Source organism: Amphibalanus amphitrite, unplaced genomic scaffold, assembly GCF_019059575.1.
Source record: "Amphibalanus amphitrite isolate SeventyFive unplaced genomic scaffold, NRLGWU_Aamphi_draft 000245F_arrow, whole genome shotgun sequence".
Taxonomy (NCBI): domain Eukaryota; kingdom Metazoa; phylum Arthropoda; class Thecostraca; order Balanomorpha; family Balanidae; genus Amphibalanus; species Amphibalanus amphitrite.
The window spans coordinates 527974-549661 of record NW_024881740.1 but is presented as its reverse complement, the minus strand read 5'-3'; the positions used below and the strand labels follow the sequence as shown (position 1 = coordinate 549661).

The 21688-nt window shown below is 49.1% G+C and overlaps 2 protein-coding genes across 10 annotated transcripts; both read right to left on the bottom strand.

The window, feature by feature from the left end:
* Positions 1–3529: 3529 nt before the first annotated feature.
* Positions 3530–14190, bottom strand: LOC122386282 (rhodanese domain-containing protein CG4456-like). Of its 9 annotated transcripts, none has more exons than XM_043375333.1 (7): positions 14075–14190; positions 8785–8871; positions 7294–7413; positions 5542–5661; positions 4953–5118; positions 4516–4614; positions 3530–4163 (listed from the first exon to the last, which is right to left on the bottom strand). In XM_043375333.1, the coding sequence occupies exons 2-6, from the start codon at positions 8786–8788 to the stop codon at positions 4557–4559; spliced, it is 468 nt and encodes a 155-aa protein (XP_043231268.1). In that variant the 5' UTR covers positions 8789–8871; positions 14075–14190; the 3' UTR covers positions 3530–4163; positions 4516–4556. The 9 variants fall into 9 exon arrangements, with proteins under 9 accessions (XP_043231268.1, XP_043231267.1, XP_043231269.1 ...); XM_043375332.1 differs by lacking the exon at positions 14075–14190 and adding an exon at positions 13914–14001; XM_043375334.1 differs by lacking the exon at positions 14075–14190 and adding an exon at positions 13414–13515.
* A 2519-nt stretch (positions 14191–16709) lies between these two features.
* On the bottom strand, positions 16710–20590 carry LOC122386281. Its single transcript, XM_043375330.1, has one exon. The coding sequence runs from the start codon at positions 19780–19782 to the stop codon at positions 16948–16950; it is 2835 nt and encodes a 944-aa protein (XP_043231265.1). The 5' UTR covers positions 19783–20590; the 3' UTR covers positions 16710–16947.
* Between the last annotated feature and the right edge of the window lie 1098 nt (positions 20591–21688).

The following is a 21688-nucleotide window of genomic DNA, read 5'->3' as shown; positions in this document are numbered from 1 at the left end:
AAGATCGGATCTGTGAACCTCCGGAGTGTCTGAAGGAGGAAAAGAAGAGCAAAACTGCACCGGTTCTGGTGACTCATCAAACTCATCCTGACGGAAGCTGCCGGCTGAAAAATGTCATTGATGTCAGCAGATTTAGCACACTCGACAAGCTGCACCGAGTCACTGCATGGGTGCTCAGATGGAAAGCTATCCGCCCCGGCCAGACCAGAGAGCACGGAGACCTGACTGTGGAAGAGCTCCGCAGGGCCGAAAACATCTGGCTGAAGGAACTGCAAATGGAGTCGTACGCTGCGGAGCTTGCCAGGCTTCAAACGGGAGAGGAAATCAGCAAGCAGTCCAACGTTTACAATCTGAATCCGTTCATGGATCAAGATCTGATGAAGGTCAGAGGGAGGCTGCAGGAATCTGACCTGAGCCAGGCAGAGAAGCATCCCATCATCGTTCCTTCAGAGCACAGATACGTGCGGCTCCTTATCCTGGATCGACACCAACAAGCATGCCACGGTGGAGTACAACAGACGCTCCATTCTATCAGGGAACGGTTTTGGATCCCTCGCGGCCGACAAGTCGTTCGGAAGCTCATTCGTGATTGTTCAATGTGCAAGATGTTCTGTACAGAACCTTTCGTTGAAGAAGCGGCTCCACTCCCAAAGGAGAGAGTGTGCCAAAGACCGCCATTTTCGGCAGTTGGAGTGGACTTGGCCGGTCCAATATACAGAAAGGACCCTGCCGGAAAAAACCCTCTGAAGGTGTGGCTAGTTTTATTCACTTGCACCGTAGTACGAGCGGTGCACCTTGAACTAGTGGAGTCTCAATCTGCAGACGACTTCATGAAGGCATTTGAAAGATTCTCAGCAAGACGAGGGCAATCTGAGATCGTCTATAGTGATAACGGCCTCAACTTCAAGCGCGCGTCAAGGATCCTGGCTTCAAGAGGCGTCAGGTGGAAGTTCAATGTGCAGCGAGCGCCCTGGTGGGGCGGCTTCTGGGAGAGGCTGATACGTATGACCAAAGAAGCTCTGCGTAGAACCCTAAGAAGAAGTCTCCTCACGTGGGAGGAACTCAGCACAGTCCTGTGCCAAATCGAGGCGGCCATCAACGCCAGACCGCTGACGGCCCTCAACGACGACCCAGATGACATCCGCCCTCTCTCGCCACAAGACTTCTTACGAGACAATCCTTCAAAGCCTGGGACTGGCGACCATCAGTATACGGATGCATTTTCTGTCTCTGGTCGTGATCTCAAATCGATGAGAAAATATCGCCTTCAGGTCCTCCAGCATCTTTGGAAGCGGTGGAAGACTGAGTACTTAAGAGCACTCCGCCTACCACTCCGGGCAGGACCACAAAGACGAGGACCAAGAGAGCATGACTTGGTGCTCATAGAAGACAACCCGCGTTCCTCGCGTGCGTTGTGGAAAACAGGCATAATCGAAAAGCTGCTTCCTGGACGGGATGCTTGTGTGCGGTCGGCGACTGTGCGCACTACAGACGGGACGCTCGTGCGGCCGATTCAGCGGCTTCATCTTCTGGAAGGAGCTAACCTAACCCAACCTTAGGATATCTACGTCCCAGGGGTGACAGCGGTGTAGTGAGATGTTCGTTATTCATCTCACGGGGGGAGGATGTTGCGAATCACGCAGCAGATGTGCTATTTGGGTGTCTGTCACGTGAGACAGCTCGCCCTGTTTAAAATGGTCTTGCAGAGCAGGTCAGGCTAAAAAAGAGAGAATACAGCTGGACTTGAATCACAGAAACGTTCTTTCGTTAATTTATGATTAATCGATTTTAACTTTAATTCTGAACAAAGTAAAACAGACAGAATCCTAATATTGAAGAATGACAACATTAAAGCCCGTAACTTCTGCCAAAACCCTATCGTAAACAAAGAACACTGGATAGGGCAGCGTGGCTTCGGCATGACGGGTCTACACTCTACATCGATTTTATATTCCAAGTCCCGACTCCCGGATGACCTAAGTTCAAGTTCTTCCGAGAGACTATTCGGCCCACGTACTAATGCCAGCGATTTACATCACTTTGAAAACGCCCGTGAAGTGTTTATCCTTCAACTGATGTGTTAATACCACAGTCAGTTGACGCTTTTACGAACAACGATCTACGCAATTCAAATGTCACCTTTTGAGCGTGCACTGCACCCGATGACATTTTACACTGTCCGACAGTCGAGGCCGTTTGCAGGACAGTTTTTGCATAACTGTCTACTGGAATTAACCATACGCGGTCTGAGCGATCCCGCACGTCAGCGGAGGAGTCGGAAACGACGAGAAGACTGGAGACGCGTCGGCTTCTGTTCCGGAGAAGTTGCGCCACGCCGTCGTCCCCGCCGGTCGCCCGTCCGTCGACAGCCAAGGTCGGAATCTGCAGAAGGCCGCCGCGGTCCGTCGCTCCCGCCACGGCTCGGGTCCACGACAGAGCCGAGCACGTGCAGACTGACGATCTGATGTACCGCTCTGACCCCCGGCAGGGGACGGACGACGGACGACAGAGGTCAACTACTGACCAGCGCCGAACCACGGGCACCAGCCACCGACCAGCACGGGAAGAACCTGGGCCCCAGCGGGGAGAGAGGAATGGCCTGCTAAAGGTCGGCATCGGCAGCAAGGGGCCCAGTCTGGCTTCGAACACCAGACACCGACTGGAGATTAGCATCATTTGGCAGTCGACCTCATTGGCCAGTCCGAGAGCAGCGCGAAAAGCCTCGTAATCCTCCGTCAGGTAGCCGAGCTGCTATTGGAAGAAGAGGCCAGCGCCGCTGTTTTGGTTTGCTTAGTATGTGACGTCAAGGTAGGTATGTGTGTAGCCAGCGTCAGGTCTGTCTCAAAGCGCTTATCGTACAGAAGCCCTGCGAAATTTAAACGCCAGGGCACAACATCCATGAGCCGTTCAGACGTCCAACACATTCCCGTCATAAAAATTCTAACACATCCCCTGTCGACCTTTCGAGCCTCGGACCATTGTCCAGTGACAGTCCACCCATCCCCGAGTCATCCCGTGCTCGTCTCCTATAACCGGTAACACCGCTCCCGACCCTGCCTGGGACGCCCAGTGATCCACCGCGGCGGCCGTCCCGGCGACCACAGGGCGAAGCGGGGTGGCGCCGCTTGCCTGAGGTCCCCGCCAGGCGCGCCTCCTGACGCCGAGCCGGCCCATCCCACTTCTTCGGGAGGAGGTCACCGGAAACGATCGGCCGCCCTCCGCCCGCCCGGACAGGCCAGACGTCAGGATTACAGCGGCGATTTGTCAACTACGGTCCACAGTGGTGTGCTCAACCTTATATGCATGCATATATTAGAGGAAGCAAAGCGGATGTTGTTTTTAACATCAAGTTCCAGTATGTCATAATGATTGCCTGAAACGATAGTTCAGTGCATGGTAATGCATATCTGCTGTTTTCCCTTTTAAAAATTTTGTTTTTCAACTCCCTTACGGCCTAAATCAGAAATGAGAATGTATAATGACGAACTTTGAATACCTGCGAAACGAGCATCTGAGGCGAAACAAGTGGCGTGTCTTTCAGTATATTTTGATTTTGCGTGAAGAGACCATCGAAGTGGCAAGATCACCATTTATCACTGGCTTTCGTTGACGACGAATATCATTGTTCGCGATGACTGAAAATGGTGAAGCAGTGACGACTCTTTTAAAATCACCACATAGCTGATATGTGATATCAAAACACCGAGCGAAAGCGGAACAGCAGAGCTGATTGACAACATTAGGCAATACGACCAACAAGAACAACCATCACCAGAAAAATAGCGAGACAACACCAGTGACTGGGCACCAGGCAGTTCAAATCACCAAATCCATGAGTCAATGATACAAGCACCAAGTGCATATTCTCCGACGATCATTGCTAGCGACGACTACAACTGGATCTCACAGTGCGTATACCAACGTCTTGACTCACAAAAGCGAACATCTAGGAAAATACACATCTTCTGTCGGGTGTAGCTCGGCCTGTCCGGCCGGCCGGTGCTGTCAGAGCGCTCTCCTTCGGATAAATTTGTCACCAGATGGATGGGCTGATCACCGATGGCTTTGATCGCTTCCAGAGGCTTAAACGACGGACGGATGAAGGTACTGAATTGTGGACACTAGGTAGTGGGCGTCATATCGACGAGGGGCGAGCGCCGTGACTGAAAAACGAACAGAAAACAGGCCTCAGAGGGGACGCCGTGACAATACGCCCTTCACAGTCAATTGAGGGATCAGCAAACGACTGCTTCAAACTTCTGCGGCATGAAAAAGGAATGGGGGGGGGGGGGTACTACTGGATGAATTTATGACTTTGTAATGCTTAGAGTTGAATTGCTGTGAATTTATGAAGTTTTTAATGAAGCCTGATAAGGTTTTTATCATGGTTTATTTTACTTTCGCCTGCCTCCTATAAGTTCCGTTTCTAATTATTAACAGATTCCAAGATTCGCCACTGGACGCGGCTCCAGCGCCCAACCCTACTCACTCCCCCAGCCGCCAGCGCCCCCTCACCAGAGCGTGCCGGTCCGAACAGTGCCGCGGCCGCTGGCGGCTCACTTCTCCACGGGGCCGCCATTGCTGACCCAGTCGGCGAACGAGCCCTGGTACACCCTGTGGACACACAGGGGACAGGGCACGCACACGTCAGTGTATGTCAGTGATGGGGGCTAGGACAGTGGGGACTGAGAGCCGCTTTAGTACATAAGACCAATGGCAAATTACATTCGGTATCACGTGTAAAAAACGCCAGTTCCGAATCAAGGAGAATGGCAAAGACCCAACGTTATCCCGTTTGGCCAAAATTCAGAAAACACCAGTACCATATGACACTCCCTTTCCAACAAATGTTATGAAAGGCAACATTTCTTGTTTTCATTGACTTTATCAAACAATCGGTCTGACGCCGCAAGCTGGCCACAATAAGCTGAAATAGTCCGTCGGACACTGACTTGAGGTTGCTGTATCCGCTCTCGGTGAGCTGGCCGGCCGCCTTGGCCGCTCGGATGCCGCCTTTGCAGTGCAGGATCAGAGGCTCCGTCTGACCGGGCCGGGCGCAGCCGTACTTTTGCTGAAACTCCTCGGCAGAGAGCTCCATCGCCTGCTTCAGCTCGGGCACTGCGCGAGGGGCGGACACCGGTCAGCGAGGTACAATGGGCGGGCGGGGCGGGACGGGGCCGAACAGGACAGGGCGGGGACGACACTCTGCTAACAGCGCTGTCCACGCACAGGTTACGCAACGCCGATATTGCACGAGATAGCACTGTTTGGAGTAGCTTATCGGACCGGGCCGATGAGCAACCACAGCCACCTGCTAGCGGTCGCCAGGTGGTGCTGACAAAAAGTGGGAGTCGAGGCAGCATTTACAAGAATGCATCACACTATTTTTTTGTTGAAAATAATTGGCTAGCAATCCAAATATATGCGGACGTGGAGTTACAGAGCAACATCAAGTTTATATTGCCTAATGCAATGCCAATGTATCAAAACCACAATGGCTTATAAGCATACGCTACACATTTTACTATAGTCGGGTCTTACGTGGCAAATTGATGGCCTTTGGGATCTTGCCCTCCTCCTGGAGTTCGCCGGGGTTTCGGACGTCCACGATCGTGGCACTGCCAGTGTCCACGGCCTCCTTAACGGCAGCGAAATCGGCAGCTGCAACACACATACACACACTGTAATTGACGGTATAGGCGCAGCAGTCACCCGATGCCTACAGGATAGTGAAAGGTAGCGTTGAACGGCTAACCAGCCAACGAGAGCGGAAATGCGCGAAAGATTGTATAGTGCAGAGCTTTGAAGTAGTAATGCTAGTCAACATTTGATATTTGCAAGAGGATGATCATCAGCAATTAAGTATGCAGCATGTATCACAATGCAGAACACCAGCAACAAAGCATATCGCCAATATAAATTCCCCTCCCTAGGAGTAACAGAGACCTCCACCACATGCAAAAACGCACGGACGAGCACATCCAACGGTTAAAGGGTTTCAAAACCAAATTAGCCCAGGTTCGCCCCGAGCGTCCAACAGTGTTTATTATTATAGTGTTTAGTGTTTATTATATATTTCATTATCTAGGCACGAGATGATATCACTAATGATAGCCTTGCGACATTGATTTAAGATAAACTCCAGGCAAAAATAAATGGAATTTTGTGTCACTACAAAACTTACAAATGGTTAGAAGAGTTTGAAAGAAAGAACAAAATCATACGACATAGCCCATTCGGTATGCAATTTGACATCGTCAATGGGTATTTAATACCAGTATAACGCCTTTTGGGGCGACTAACGGAGCGAGCGAGAGGGTGAGCCTTGCACGTGCGAAATTTCGAAGGGGTACCTCCAATGGCTTGTGCACGGCACCCTACTAACCGGTCTCTAGCGATGTGCCAAATTTGAGCACAATCGGCCCAGCCGTTCTCGAGATCTGGAAGCGACACCCTGCACGTGCGCACGTGCAAAATGGGTCCCGACTGACTTTTGCACGGCACCCTACTAACCGGTCCCTAACTGTGTACCAAATTTGAGCGCCATCGGTCCAGCCGTTCTCGAGATCTGGAAAAGACCCCTGCACGCGTGCACGTACAGCAGCACCCCAACTCTGGCACATGGATACGCATTGCCTAGTGGGTGCCTACCTACATGCCAACTTTCAGCGCAATCGGCCCAGTAGTTACCGAGATATTGCAACTATTACAAAACTGACACCTCTTCGTTTTGCACGTGGCACGTGCATAAGGGGTCACCCACATGCATCGGGAATAGTCCAATACTTGGTAGAAGGAATGAAGCTACCCTACAAAAATTACCGCATGTAAATCGGTCAAGTGGTTGCTGAGATATAAGCCTCGCAAAAGTGTCCGCACGGCCGGCCGGGCGGCCGGCCGCTCATACTCAGAAATTTCCGTTAATCTAAGGAAAGACTCCGCTCGCTTCGCTCGCTCCGTAATCATCCATATTGGATGCAAGCAGATGTGATGGATTCATGCAATGCAAGCATAACATTCAACAATGATAAAACACTTGACAAAACACCAGAGCAAGAAAGATGCTCGCAGGTTAATCAAGCTTTAGTTGCAGAGTGCTAGAGACATTAATGCATATTGTCAAGAAAAAAAAAACAAAGAAGAAACAACAATAAAAGGACATTCCTTGATAGATCCAGGTCGACAAGTGACAACCATGCAATTATGATAATGGGATATGTGCAAGTAGCTCTAAAACCTTAGAACAGAATACAGAGCAATTAGAGCAAACAGATGAAGCATTGCACTCCTTACCCCATTCTGAGGTGTATGAGCTAAGCTTTGAGACAACAGGCAGTGGAGTGCGATACAAAGTGGCCAAGAGTGTCCTGGAACCAGAGGCCTGTCTCATATGTTCCAGTGCACGCAGACCAACTGCAAACCAGTGTGATTGTATAAATGTACCACCTAGTTAAATGACACACTGCGGCATTCAATTGAGTCGCCACTTGAAATGAAACAACACACACTTCCCAGTTGATCAAATGCCATTTAAATACAAGTGTCAACAGGAGACACGACTTTACAGAGACTACTGGCTGAGTTTGACACAGGTAGTGCATAAATTTTAGTATACAGACGAGACACTCAAGCAGAGAAATAAGCACGATGCCATATAAACTAATTCAGGTGAACATAGACAACTCCACCCACATAGCTTTGCACAGCACATGCATTGTACAAAAATATGTATGTGACACTCTAATGCTTTCATACCTATTTAGCCAAACTTCAATAGCCAGAGACAGCTAGAACTGGAGTCAACTAGGTACCATGTCCCAGAGTACTTAAAATGATGTGACTGAGTGCATCTCTTGAGCTGTACAACCTTAGTTAACTTTTCTTCAACAACGGCAGTTACAATGGTGAACTTGGTGCTGAATTCAAGCCAAGCCAGATCAGGATGATATCACTGGCTGGAATATATGAAGCTGGGTTGTGTGTTTTAATTGAGAAGAGCCTTAAACTTGAAAGTTAGAATTTTGAGATGTTAGCCCCAAGTACATAAATCAGCACAGTTGTTTTACTGAGATCACTCAATTGTGACCCAGTTTCACACATGCTGCTACCTAGTCGGTTATATGCTTTGCAAGCTTACATCATAGGTTATCGTCATAAGCATAATGTCATGTAAGTTGGGAAACCAGGGAACTATTGCAGTTATTCAATACCTCTTTAGAAGCATCAACTTTTAACAACTGATGCTTCTACAATCTGCTGTCCGTTGCAACAAAGGTTTGAGGTTTTGTATGCATATTCACATCCACATAATGCAATGCATCACATCATTTAGGTTTTATGAAAAAATGTCAAATTGCTCAAGCTCTTGGCATGCAATAGCATTTGGCAAAGTGCCAACTGATTATGCCAACCAACATAAGTTCATCCAAGTTTGTTTGTGCTTCAATGAAAACTGCATGTGCTAGTAACACTGCAGACATTAGACTGGCAAGCCTAAACAGGAACAGAGTTTAAGGACCTGGGTCACTGCATGTGTTTCAATCACAGCATACATATATTTCTGAAAAAACATGCGCAAAGAGCAGTGATAGAAATGTTCTTGGATATTTACTAGAGGCAACATCATGGGACTTGGAGGCACATGATGTAACAATGGCAGTTGTGCTTTAAATCTGTTCTTTCTTAGGCTTACCAGCCTATATAGTAGGCATCCACCAGCTGACAGGGCCCATAACTTAAAGCCTGAATGAGTAAAAAAGCTGCATACAATCATAAAAGACTTACACATATTCAAAGCTGGAGAGCCTCAGGTCTATGAAAAATATAGTGCCAGGTGACAGCACTTCAATATGCCTATCTTGATCTCAGATTCTGAAACAAAACAAGGCAAAGTCATGTTGTTTAGTGACCAGAACCCAGAACAAAACCAGAACAAACTCAGAGACAGACTAGTACGTTCAGCGTTAGTGAAGCCGACATGTCCGGGTGGTCAAAGGTGCCATACGTGCAAGTCTGGCTTTACGGGTGACTGCACACAGAAAAATGTTGTGTACGAACTGTCGTGTGAGATCTGTCATGAAAATGGCCATGACAGCAAGTACATAGGAGAGACGAAGCGTCCTGTGCGTTTGCGTTTCAATGAGCACCTCAGAGATGCCCAAAATCAAACCCAAGACACTCCGATGGGTGATCATTTCAGGGTACACCACCACTCAGAGGATAGAGGCACAGCGCGTCTAAAACTTCGTATTCTATATCGTTCAAGGGATCATCCAGACAGGAAGATAGCGGAGTCTCTATTGATACAGAAGAAACGACCCCAACTGAACTATAATCAGTCTCCTTGGCCTATTCTCTAGGTCCCCCTGGCGCCGAACTACACTTATCACTCTGCTTCTTATCAATGTATCATATTCTTTACAGTGTGGTCCACACGATTCAGTTTTACGAATACAGCGAATACAGCGAATAGCAACGAATAGGAACGAATAGCAACGATTAGCAACGAATAGCAACGAATAACTACGAACTTTACGATAGCGAATTTACTGATTACTGATGTGCAACAATCGTTGTTAATTTGAGATACGAACTCGATCACATGTACACGGTACGAATAACCTGAACCGATGTGCAATATGTTACGTTTATGTTTTTGTATGTCACTCGCGGCCGCCTCTAAGCTAAGTGTTGTGCATTAATGTTGGAGGTACGTAGGTAATAACTAATAGGTATAGGTATCTATAACGTACTACCATGTATTACATACTGTCTGATGCGTATAATGTGTATATCTCGTTTAATTCGGACATCTGCCTGTCTCTAATTGTACAACGGTGTATGTACCTATATGCGTATGGGATTATATATTACTGAACGGCTCTGGGAAAGAAAAATGGAAACCGAGGTCTTTAAAAAATTGTAGGCACGAGGCGTAGCCGAGTGCCGGAGATTTTTTGAAGACCGAGGTTTCCATTTTTTCTTCCCAGAGCAAGTTCAGTAAGATATTTCCCATACGTCGTTTAATATCTACCTATTCAGAAACTCACAATTTAATTATTGAAATCACCTTTTTTAAGATTTTTATTAAAAAATCACCAGAACTGTAGGTCATCAACCCGTGCCGGAAAACAGTGCAGGAAAGATCACGTGCAAATGTTTCCCGCACGGCTAGGATAATGCTAAAGGGATATCTCGGCGTATGGGAAATGATGTAACTATTTTGCAACCTTTTATGAGAGGGACTTATAGTGGGCTCTCACGTAAAGCTTTAAAAATATTAACTGAATGTGACATTTATGGCTCGGCAACTGAAAGATATTTGATTTGTACATGTTTGCTCAATGCTATTTGCTTGTCTGACGATGCCCTGTGGGCGAAAATTCACTTAGAATACATCACTTTCGACTTTTTTACATTTCTTAATTCGAGGAAAAGGTCATAACAAATATCATACTTTATTAAGGCAAAGTCATGTTACAGAAGGAGGTACATGGTGCAACAATGTTAAGATTAAGTACAAGTGGTAGGTTGTAGATTGGTAGGATGTAGGTTGGTAGGTTGTAGGTTAGTAGGTTGTAGGTTTGTAGGTTGTAGGTTGGTAGGTTGGTAGGTTGTAGGGATGTAGGTCATAGCTTGGTATGCTGTTTAGTAGGTTAGTAGGTAAGGTTAGGTCAGGTAAGATTGTGATTTTTATCTACGATTCTACTTTGATTTCATCTTCACATTTACCCAAAAGGCCAGGGTAAGAACAACAGCAATATTAAAGGAAAAGGGTCACCTTTAACATGGGGTTTGAAACTGAGATGGCCATCTTGTAGCCCGTGTCCGAAAGCCCCGGGAGTGTCCCACATTACGGCCGATTTCGGCCTCCATTCGTAGGTATCGGCAATTTTAAAAGAAAATATGCCAGGAATGCGTCCTTATCCCAGGAATGCGTTCTTATCCTGTAATACAGCCACCCGCGGCGAGGCTTTGGTTTTTAACCAATCAGCTCCAATCAGCTCAGCTTTAACCAATCAGCTAATCTGACACAAGCCGACGAGTCTGTCTTCTGAAGGCTGATTGGCTTGAGTGTGATGTCATCGCTATGACATCATACAGAAGGTGCGGTAGAGAGTACAAACATAGTACCAATATGTTAAATAGTTTGACATACTTTTTTGCGAATTATGCACTTCTGGCACCAGATTTAAAAAGAACATGAAAAATAATAATGTCAAAATGAAAAGCAACGATATCTTCATATTTCACGAAGGTGGCACTTTTCCTTTAAGGTCACTCCTCCTAATGAGTGTGTGGCTGCCTGTTGGGGCTTTTGGTTTTGGGTAGGTGCTACAGCATAGGTAGCCTATTAAGTGCCAGGGCCTCGGCTAAGGAATTTTGACTACTGGGGCAAATCGTCAAAGTGTGTTGGCGCCCTGCTGGGGGGGGGGGGGGGGGGGGGGTGAACACCTGCGGTTTTTCCTGCGGTTTTTCGCGGATATCTCAAAAAACGGCGGCGCTCCATCATCCATCAATTCTACACGTGTTGTAAAAATTTCAGACCAAGGTCATTCAAGATCAGGTCACCAGGTCACTTCAAGTGACCTCACCTCATAAAATGTTTCAATGTATGCCGTAGCTACACCGAGTGACCGATCGCTCTGAAACTTTCAGCGATTGATAAGATAAGGGCAACAGCATGTACACAATTTTTATCTCGGAATTTCCATATCGATGACCTAAGGTCAGCTCAATTTTGTGACCTCTATTATAAGTCAATGGGAGAAAATTCAAAACCACCTCTTTTGGACGAAAGTCATTCTAAACACTATAAAACAATGTACGTGACTTTGACACACTGAACATGAAAATAGCACCCGTGACCCTTGTTTATGCCCCTGAGGTCATCTCAGTTCACAAATGGTATCTAACAGTTTTTCGCGAATAACTTTTGAAAGAGGCAAGCTAGAGCGATGAAAATGTCTTAGTTGTTGTTTGGCTCGACGATGCAGATCGACTGATATGCAACATGACAATTTCCGGTCAGATCATGACCTTGACCTGAGGTCGAATTTTCAAGTTGACCTTCAAGGTCAAATTGTAGTTAATTTGATGCGTCTTGACGAGAGGAACACGATGTCGGTAAAAGAAAGCTCATGCAAGGCATGAGTCAAAAGTTATTGCAGAAGAACTGTTCCGGAAAAAATCGTCTATATTGGTACTTTTTGCCCCTTGCAGGCAAAACCGTTGACGTTAGGTCAAATCTAAGAGAAATAACCAGAAAGCATGCTAATATGGCTATCAAATGCGCTTTTTCGCGGTGCTGAAGCTCTAATTGGTTCCCGAGTTATGCGTCGGCATCTTGTAAACTGTCGATATTTGACCTGAAAATCGGCGAAATTTGGCCTTTCACCATGACCTGACCTTTGACCTGACCAAAAAAGTTGCCGAAGTAATTTCGTCATTATTTTTGACGCTCTTTCGAACGAAGATGGATTATGGGGTGCAAAAAGATATGTTTGCCAATGCACGCCTATGTTTTTGGATGGAAATTGAGGGTGCAGCTGCACACCGTGCACTCTTCCACCGCCCCTGATTTCTTGCCACAAACGTCTTCAACCGCTGCCGAATGAAAGAATGTACGTTAATACGGATATATTCTCATTTTGTGGAGGTTGGGCAAAGCCTGACCACTACTGGGGCATTCCTCGACTCCACTGGGGCATTTGCCCCAGAAGTTAACATGTTAGCCGAGGCCCTGTTAAGTGCCCTACCCCTCCTGGTGATTTTCTCCTTTTGCAGTGCACTCTTGACAAACTACAAAACAAAAACATGAATTCAATGAACACATGAAACATGAAAATAAACACATCCATCACATCCTTTTAAGCTTAAAAAGTGAGACCACACGTCAATACTTATGATACTTTTTACATAAAACATCTATAAGTTAGATACACCCAACCACATGCCAAGCGAGGTCTGAGGGGGGTTCACAGGCACCGCAAACTGCTGAGTGCGGTGTGTGCAGCAGGCATGGGGGTAGGTATGGGTAGGCGGTTTTGATGTCACCGCTGCATGTGGTGGACAGCCCCTGTCGCCAGTCCCGACCGACCAGTGGTCTCTGTGTGCGGTGGCGGAAGGATGACGTAGGGATGCAGTGGGCGGAGCTTACAGCCTGAGTAAGGTCTGACCTCACACCAACACAGGGCCCGTGAACAGCCTTCAGATTATGTTTCATTATTTCTTTATTTCTTAATTAAGGGAGAATTAGGGGTAAATGTCAAGTTTAAGTCCTAAGAAGATTTCATTGATAAATTTTTCATATTTTTACATTATTTGACATCCTGAATCCAAAAATGATACTCATATGTCTCGCAAATAAAAGAAAAAAACATAATCAAACCTGACCTAACCTTACCTACTTACCTATAACCTACCAACCTACCACCTACAAACCTATCCTAACCTAACCTAACCTACAAACCTACCTACTTACAACCTAAAACCTACAAACCTACAACCTAACCTAACCTAAAACCTAAAATTTTTGCTGTTTCATATTCGTATCAAAAGCGCCACAATTGTAGTTAGGACCTAAACTTGACATATACCGAATTAGGTAAGGTTGTGTCAGGTTAGATTATGATTATTTCTGCTTGTAGTGCACCTGATTTTGGCAATAAATGATCATATTAACAATTTTAGAGATTGATATCTGGTTTGTGACATGATGCGGCAGCAGTTTTTTTAAAATCAATTTTGAGCAAGGGTGCAAACTGCAAAATGAAAAGGGCGACTTCAACCCGCTGCCTGCTTGCATCCTCTTCTAGTCCACACTCCACAGTCATGGTATATAAAACACTCGATGCCTATAATATACATAATATAATAATATCATATATAATGCATATATCTATAGTAAATACAATTTGCACGCCGCCCGCCGCCCCAGCACATAGTCGCCAAGGACGTCTATCAATTCAGCAGCAACGAATATCAGCCTCACAGCAGCATATTTCGGGGTCTTTCGATTTGGCTGAAAATCGGTATACAGGGCCTCCTCGATGCGCTGATTCCGAAAATGTACCTCTTTTGGGTGGTATTTTGCACCGTTAACGAGTTAACGGCCATTTAACATTTTAACGGGAAACGGCGGGGTCTTTCGATTTGGCTGAAAATCGTTATACAGGGCCTTCTCGATGCGCTGATTCCGAAAATGACGTCTGTCAAGACAGCCTCAGATTCAGATTCACTTTCAGAATCACATTCGGACCCCCTTAGATTTTCATAAAAACTGGTCCATGGGTACAGTTTTGGACGCTGATTCCAATGGTGAAGTCTGTTTTTCGCCACATATTATACTTTGGGCCCTAGAGGCATTCAAAGTTTTTTTGGGGCGAAGGGGGACCCCCTTAGATTTTCATAAAAACTGGTCCATGTGTACAGTTTTGGACGCTGATTCCAACGGTGAAGTCTGTTTTTCGCCACATATTATACTTTGGCCCCTAGAGGCATTCAAAGTTTTTTTTGGGGCGAAGGGGGACCCCCTTAGATTTTCATAAAAACTGGTTCATGGGTACAGTTTTGGACGCTGATTCCAATGGTGAAGTCTGTTTTTCGCCACATATTATACTTTGGCCCCTGGAGGCATTCAAAGTTTTTTTTGGGGCGAAGGGGGACCCCCTAAGATTTTCATAAAAACTGGTCCATGTGTACAGTTTTGGACGCTGATTCCAACGGTGAAGTCTGTTTTTCGCCACATATTATACTTTGGCCCCTAGAGGCATTCAAAGTTATTTTTGGGGAAGGGGGACCCCCTTAGATTTTCATAAAAACTGGTCCATGTGTACAGTTTTGGACGCTGATTCCCATGGTGAAGTCTGTTTTTCGCCACATATTATACTTTGGCCCCTAGAGGCATTCAGATTCACTTTCAGAATCACATTCGGACCCCCTTAGATTTTCATAAAAACTGGTCCATGGGTACAGTTTTGGACGCTGATTCCAATGGTGAAGTCTGTTTTTCGCCACATATTATACTTTGGCCCCTAGAGGCATTCAAAGTTGTTTTTTGGGGCGAAGGGGGACCCCCTTAGATTTTCATAAAAACTGGTCCATGTGTACAGTTTTGGACGCTGATTCCAACGGTGAAGTCTGTTTTTCGCCACATATTATACTTTGGCCCCTAGAGGCATTCAAAGTTTTTTTGGGGGCGAAGGGGGACCCCCTTAGATTTTCATAAAAACTGGTTCATGGGTACAGTTTTGGACGCTGATTCCAATGGTGAAGTCTGTTTTTCGCCACATATTATACTTTGGCCCCTGGAGGCATTCAAAGTTTTTTTGGGGCGAAGGGGGACCCCCTTAGATTTTCATAAAAACTGGTCCATGTGTACAGTTTTGGACGCTGATTCCAACGGTGAAGTCTGTTTTTCGCCACATATTATACTTTGGCCCCTAGAGGCATTCAAAGTTTTTTTTGGGGAAGGGGGACCCCCTTAGATTTTCATAAAAACTGGTCCATGTGTACAGTTTTGGACGCTGATTCCCATGGTGAAGTCTGTTTTTCGCCACATATTATACTTTGGCCCCTAGAGGCATTCAGATTCACTTTCAGAATCACATTCGGACCCCCTTAGATTTTCATAAAAACTGGTCCATGGGTACAGTTTTGGACGCTGATTCCAATGGTGAAGTCTGTTTTTCGCCACATATTATACTTTGGCCCCTAGAGGCATTCAAAGTTGTTTTTTGGGGCGAAGGGGGACCCCCTTAGATTTTCATAAAAACTGGTCCATGTGTACAGTTTTGGACGCTGATTCCAACGGTAAAGTCTGTTTTTCGCCACATATTATACTTTGGCCCCTAGAGGCATTCAAAGTTTTTTTAGGGAAGGGGGACCCCCTTAGATTTTCATAAAAACTGATCCATGTGTACAGTTTTGGACGCTGATTCCCATGGTGAAGTCTGTTTTTCGCCACATATTATACTTTGGCCCCTAGAGGCATTCAGAGTTTTTTGGGGCGAAGGGGGACCCCCTTAGATTTTCATAAAAACTGGTCAATGGGTACAGTTTTGGACGCTGATTCCAATGGTGAAGTCTGTTTTTCGCCACATATTATACTTGGGGCCCTAGAGGCATTCAAAGTTTTTTTTTGGGCGAAGGGGGACCCCCTTAGATTTTCATAAAAACTGGTCCATGTGTACAGTTTTGGACGCTGATTCCAACGGTGAAGTCTGTTTTTCGCCACATATTATACTTTGGCCCCTAGAGGCATTCAAAGTTTTTTGGGGCGAAGGGGGACCCCCTTAGATTTTCATAAAAACTGGTCCATGGGTACAGTTTTGGACGCTGATTCCAATGGTGAAGTCTGTTTTTCGCCACATATTATACTTTGGGCCCTAGAGGCATTCCAAGTTTTTTTGGGGCGAAGGGGGACCCCCTTAGATTTTCATAAAAACTGGTCCACGTGTACAGTTTTGGACGCTGATTCCAACGGTGAAGTCTGTTTTTCGCCACATATTATACTTTGGCCCCTAGAGGCATTCAAAGTGTTTTGGGGCGAAGGGGGACCCCCTTAGATTTTCATAAAAACTGGTCCATGGGTACAGTTTTGGACGCTGATTCCAATGGTGAAGTCTGTTTTTCGCCACATATTATACTTTGGCCCCTAGAGGCATTCAAAGTTTTTTTTGGGGGGAAGGGGGACTGTGATCCGAAATTATATTTTCACTCTCGCAATGGGCACCTGCACACAAAACAACACTCCCCCGCACCCACCTGACTCGCACTGCCGAGTCGGCCGCTGCCGCCGGCCGCCGGCACATCCTTGATTTTTCGATCGCCCGCACGTGCACCAATCCGAGCGTGCCGGCGAAATAGATCAGCGCTGCAGTTCACAATACAACACAGTACAATCAACGCTGCCAGTGCCCAGTACATTCCCCCCTGACTTTTAAGTCACTCACGGCCACAATTGCACGGCGGACACGGATTCCGCAGACGTTGTGACCTCCTCAGAGGCGGCTCGGCCCGCCTATCGGCATCGACACCACCGGCATCCGCAGCCAAATCGTTATCTCCATCCACCGCCGCATCGGCGTGCGCTCCAGCGTCTCCCGTCCAGAACATCACGGGCTCATCACCGTCGTCGTTCGCAGACGACGCTTCATAACACTCAGACGGCGCACGCGGGCGTAGGTCTTTTACGTGTCGCGGCACACCACCGACCTCCACGCACTGAGGTGAAACGATACCAGTTATTTCACCCGTCTCGTAACGGCTGTCACACCGCCCGTCGGGCGGCCTAACCCACACTTTGTCTCCTGGACAAAATACACTTGGGTCCGTCGCCTTCCGCTCACGAGCTACGTTATCCTGATCCACGCCCTGCACGCGCACTCTGTATTGATACAGCCGACAGGCCGGAGCTGAGTCCGCCGTCGTGTCATCTTGTGGGAGCACGTTGTAGCGGAAAACCGCCTCCCTAATAGTGCAGTCTTTTCGAGCCGCGATGACCTTCACAGTTCTATGACAGCGTTCAATCATTCCGTTCCCAGAGGGCACATGAGCGCACCGGAAACGGATTTTTATCCCCCAGTGACACGCAAAGGCTCGGAATTGCCTGCTCCGAAAAGCCGGGTCGTTATCAGTGAGTATCTCACTCGGCGCGCCGCGCTCACAGAACACAGATTCAAGCTGGTCAATCACCGCTGCACTCGTCTGCAGCCGCAAGGGCCGCCATATGGTAAACCGGCTCGGACCACAGTCGACCAGCGTGAGGTAAGTGCCGCCCCGAAAGTGCGTGATATCCATCGCTACGCGCTCCCACACCGTAGCAACTGACAGTTCACCTTTCTTCCATTTTACCGGCGCAGGGTCGATAGAGCGGCACGTTTCACAGGCCAAAACAACCTCTCTGACGACACTCTTAGACACCTCCGGGAGGGCGCGTCTCACGAAAAAGTACGTCCTTCGAATGCCCGGATGCCCAGCCGTGTGATGAATTCTCTTCACCTCATTCAATAGGGCGTCATCGTCCTCTTGGCGGCCGTTCCCCGACGTGGTTGTCTCGCCGTCTCCGTCTCCGCGAGCCGGCGCGGGACCGGCCGTGCCGAGCGCGGCGTTGACAGCGTCTCCGTCGGAGTCGGACGAGGCGGTGCCACCGGCCGCGGCTGTGTCTGAGACAGCCGCCCCGCCGGAGTCGGCGACCGCTGCGGCGTCTCCGTTCGCCGTCCGCCCCTTCATCCACTTCTCCGGCACCCTCGTCAGTGTGTCGGCCTTGTTAGAGGCAGACGAGACACTGAACACGCTCACACTCAAGCCATACTCATCGACGAGAGCCCTCAGTGTGCCGAGCCGGCGCCTGATCAACATCTCAGACGTCGCCTTCGATCGAAGTCGCGCCCGACCACTCAGCAGGTCACTAACCCAATGATACACAGTCCGAGAATCGACCATGAGACGCATCACTGACACTCCCCACTGAATGGCCAGGTTAACCCCCTTCAACACCGCGTCCAGCTCGGCCAGATTTATGTGGCTGACGTCATCACGAGGCCTCAGCCAGCTCGCGTCCTCTACAATCTCACCTCCCACTTCGAGAGCAACACCGAGAGCGAGTGAGCTTGCGTCAGTCCACACAGTCGCTACACCGTCACCGACATCCCACTGACCCTTCGCTGGGTCATCTGCTCTCACTCTCGCCACCAACTCGTTCACCAGCCGCACGACATTTTCATCACGAACTGGCTCGTCCCACCCGTGCGCAGCCTCACTCACCAGTCGTTTCACGAACGAGGCGGCAGGACGGAGCCAGCCGCACACAGGGTAATGGCTCGTAAGCTGTCCACACAGCGAGAACACGCTTCGCTTTGTCACTGGTGTCGCCAGCACGTCCGCGCACACTTCACTGTCCCGGCGCCACCGGAGGTGCCCGTCACGTTCCCCCCAGACACGGTGACCCAGGACGCGAGCGCCGCTGTCTGCCCTCACCGGCTCCTTGCTCTCCAGTCCGAAGTTCCTCAGGTGCTCAGCCACGTCTCGGGCCGGAAGCACCGCCTCATTCACCAGAATGTCGTCCACATATGATGACACGGCCGCTTCCACCTTCGCGTCCTGCGATAGCACAGTTTCCAGCACGGCCTTCATCACGGAGGGCGACAGGTTCATGCCGAAACCCAATCTCGTCAGACAATGCCGCTTTCCTCTGTAGATCACTGTTTGGTAAGGCCAGAGTTTCTTGTCGACGTGAATCTGAAGGTAAGCCTTCTTCAGGTCCAACAAGGCCACGTTCGTTCCCATCCGCCTCCACCTGCGCGTCTGCTCTGCACAGACGTCGGCGTCTGCCGTATGAGTTGTCAGGTGACGATTGAGGGGCCGGAAATCCATGACCGGCCTGACCTTTGTCTTCTGGACGACCGCCATCAGCGGAATGAGCCCCTTCGGGGGACCCATCTCGCTCTCATCATACTCTCGCAGCCACCCATTCTTCACCCAGTCGTCTAGCTCCGCCTCATATTCGGCACGCGCTTCTGCCGGCACTGGGTACTCGTCCACGTGACCGGCCAGGTCGGGCGGTGGGTTACCAGCGGACCACTCCCATGACACTGTCCACTCCCGCCGGACCGGGTCGAAGGTGACGCAGAAATCTTCTCTGTCGACTCGCAGCGACCCCTCCTTCACCGGCGACGCAGCGCACGCCTCTCCTGCCGGCTCACAGCCGAAGTGCACATCACCGGGCGAGCGGACAAGCACTCCACCGAGCTCTCTCACTGCATCCATGCCCGCTATCATGGAAAAGCCGAGTGGCTTATCCCTCACCACCAGCGCGCTCACCGTCACCCGCCGCAGCCCCGGTACGGCCACTCGCACATCAGCAATGCCAACACATTTCAGATGCTCACCGCTCACAGTCACCGCGTGCAGCTCACGCCGGTGCCACCGCCTGCACAGCGAGACGTGAACGAGAGTCCGACTGCAGCCGGTGTCCACGAGCGCTGCACACCTCGCCCCATTCACATCCAGCTCCTTTATCGGCAGTGCGCCAGCCCACTTCAATCCCGAGAAGAGGCCGGCGCAGGTGCCTCCCCTCGCTGGTCGTTTCCCTCCGGGCAATATGCGGCGATGTGGCCCCAATTCCTGCACCGATAGCACTGAATCTGGGTGCACCGGCTGCCCGCACGCCCGAAAGGCGACGGTGACTCGCCTTCGTCGGAGATCCGCTGCTGTCGCGGGGTCCGCGCCTCACCACCAGCGGGGCGTCCCGTAACGTCACGTGCCGGGCACGCGCGAGCATAGTGAGTGAACTCGCCGCAGGAATAGCACGGTCCCCGTCTCCCTGCGCCCGCTTCCACCGCCGACCCGCGGCTCCACCGGCGCCGGGGTCCGCTGACGTCACTGCCGGTTGCCATGGCGACCACTCCCTGACTCTCACGCAAGATGGCGCGAGCCCGATCAGCCAGCTCACGCAGGGGGAGAGAGTCGACGCGAGCCCCTGCCTTCAGCACTTGCCTGACACTGTCCGGTAGTCCCGTCACGAAGGCGCAGCTGATGCCTTCTTCTGTCATGCCGCCAAAAAGTGACGCCAGCTGTTCCAGCTCAGCGAGGAATATGTCCACTGACTCGCCTGGTCTGAGCCGCCGCTCTGCGAAACGTTCATACGCAGAAAACTTATCCAAGGCAAATGCCCTTCTCAGGGCCGACTTCACCTTCTCGGCGTCCTTCTTATCCTCGCTGGGAAGTTGCCGGTACACAGAGAGCGCACCACCTCTAAGCCTAAGCGGAATCACGCACTCCTGTGGGGCCGCCGGCGTCTGCAGCGTGCAGACCATCTCCACTTTCTCGATCCAGTCCACCACGTGATCTTCTCCCGACCCGTCAAACTCTGGGATCAGCTTAACGTCCAGGCCCGCCATTGTGGCCGAAATAGCTTGTGATCCGAAATTATATTTTCACTCTCGCAATGGGCACCTGCACACAAAACAACACTCCCCCGCACCCACCTGACTCGCACTGCCGAGTCGGCCGCTGCCGCCGGCCGCCGGCACATCCTTGATTTTTCGATCGCCCGCACGTGCACCAATCCGAGCGTGCCGGCGAAATAGATCAGCGCTGCAGTTCACAATACAACACAGTACAATCAACGCTGCCAGTGCCCAGTACAGGGACCCCCTTAGATTTTCATGAAAACTGGTCCATGTGTACAGTTTTGGTCTTTGGACGCTGATTCCCATGGTGAAGTCTGTTTTTCGCCACATATTATACTTTGGCCCCTAGAGGCATTCAGATTCACTTTCAGAATCACATTCGGACCCCCTTAGATTTTCATAAAAACTGGTCCATGGGTACAGTTTTGGACGCTGATTCCAATGGTGAAGTCTGTTTTTCGCCACATATTATACTTTGGGCCCTAGAGGCATTCAAAGTTTTTTGGGGGGCGAAGGGGGACCCCCTTAGATTTTCATAAAAACTGGTCCATGTGTACAGTTTTGGACGCTGATTCCAACGGTGAAGTCTGTTTTTCGCCACATATTATACTTTGGCCCCTAGAGGCATTCAGATTCACTTTCAGAATCACATTCGGACCCCCTTAGATTTTCATAAAAACTGGTCCATGGGTACAGTTTTGGACGCTGATTCCAATGGTGAAGTCTGTTTTTCGCCACATATTATACTTTGGGCCCTAGAGGCATTCAAAGTT

Coding starts and splice junctions, on each gene's coding strand:
- LOC122386282 (XM_043375333.1), bottom strand. Junction 5,662..7,293: donor CTCATACACCTCAGAATGGG/GTAAGGAGTGCA, acceptor TGTGTGTTGCAG/CTGCCGATTTCGCTGCCGTT. Junction 4,615..4,952: donor AGCGGATACAGCAACCTCAA/GTCAGTGTCCGA, acceptor GTGTGTCCACAG/GGTGTACCAGGGCTCGTTCG.
- LOC122386281 (XM_043375330.1), bottom strand. CDS start 19,782: ATGATAGCGGGCATGGATGCAGTGAGAGAGCTCGGTGGAGTGCTTGTC.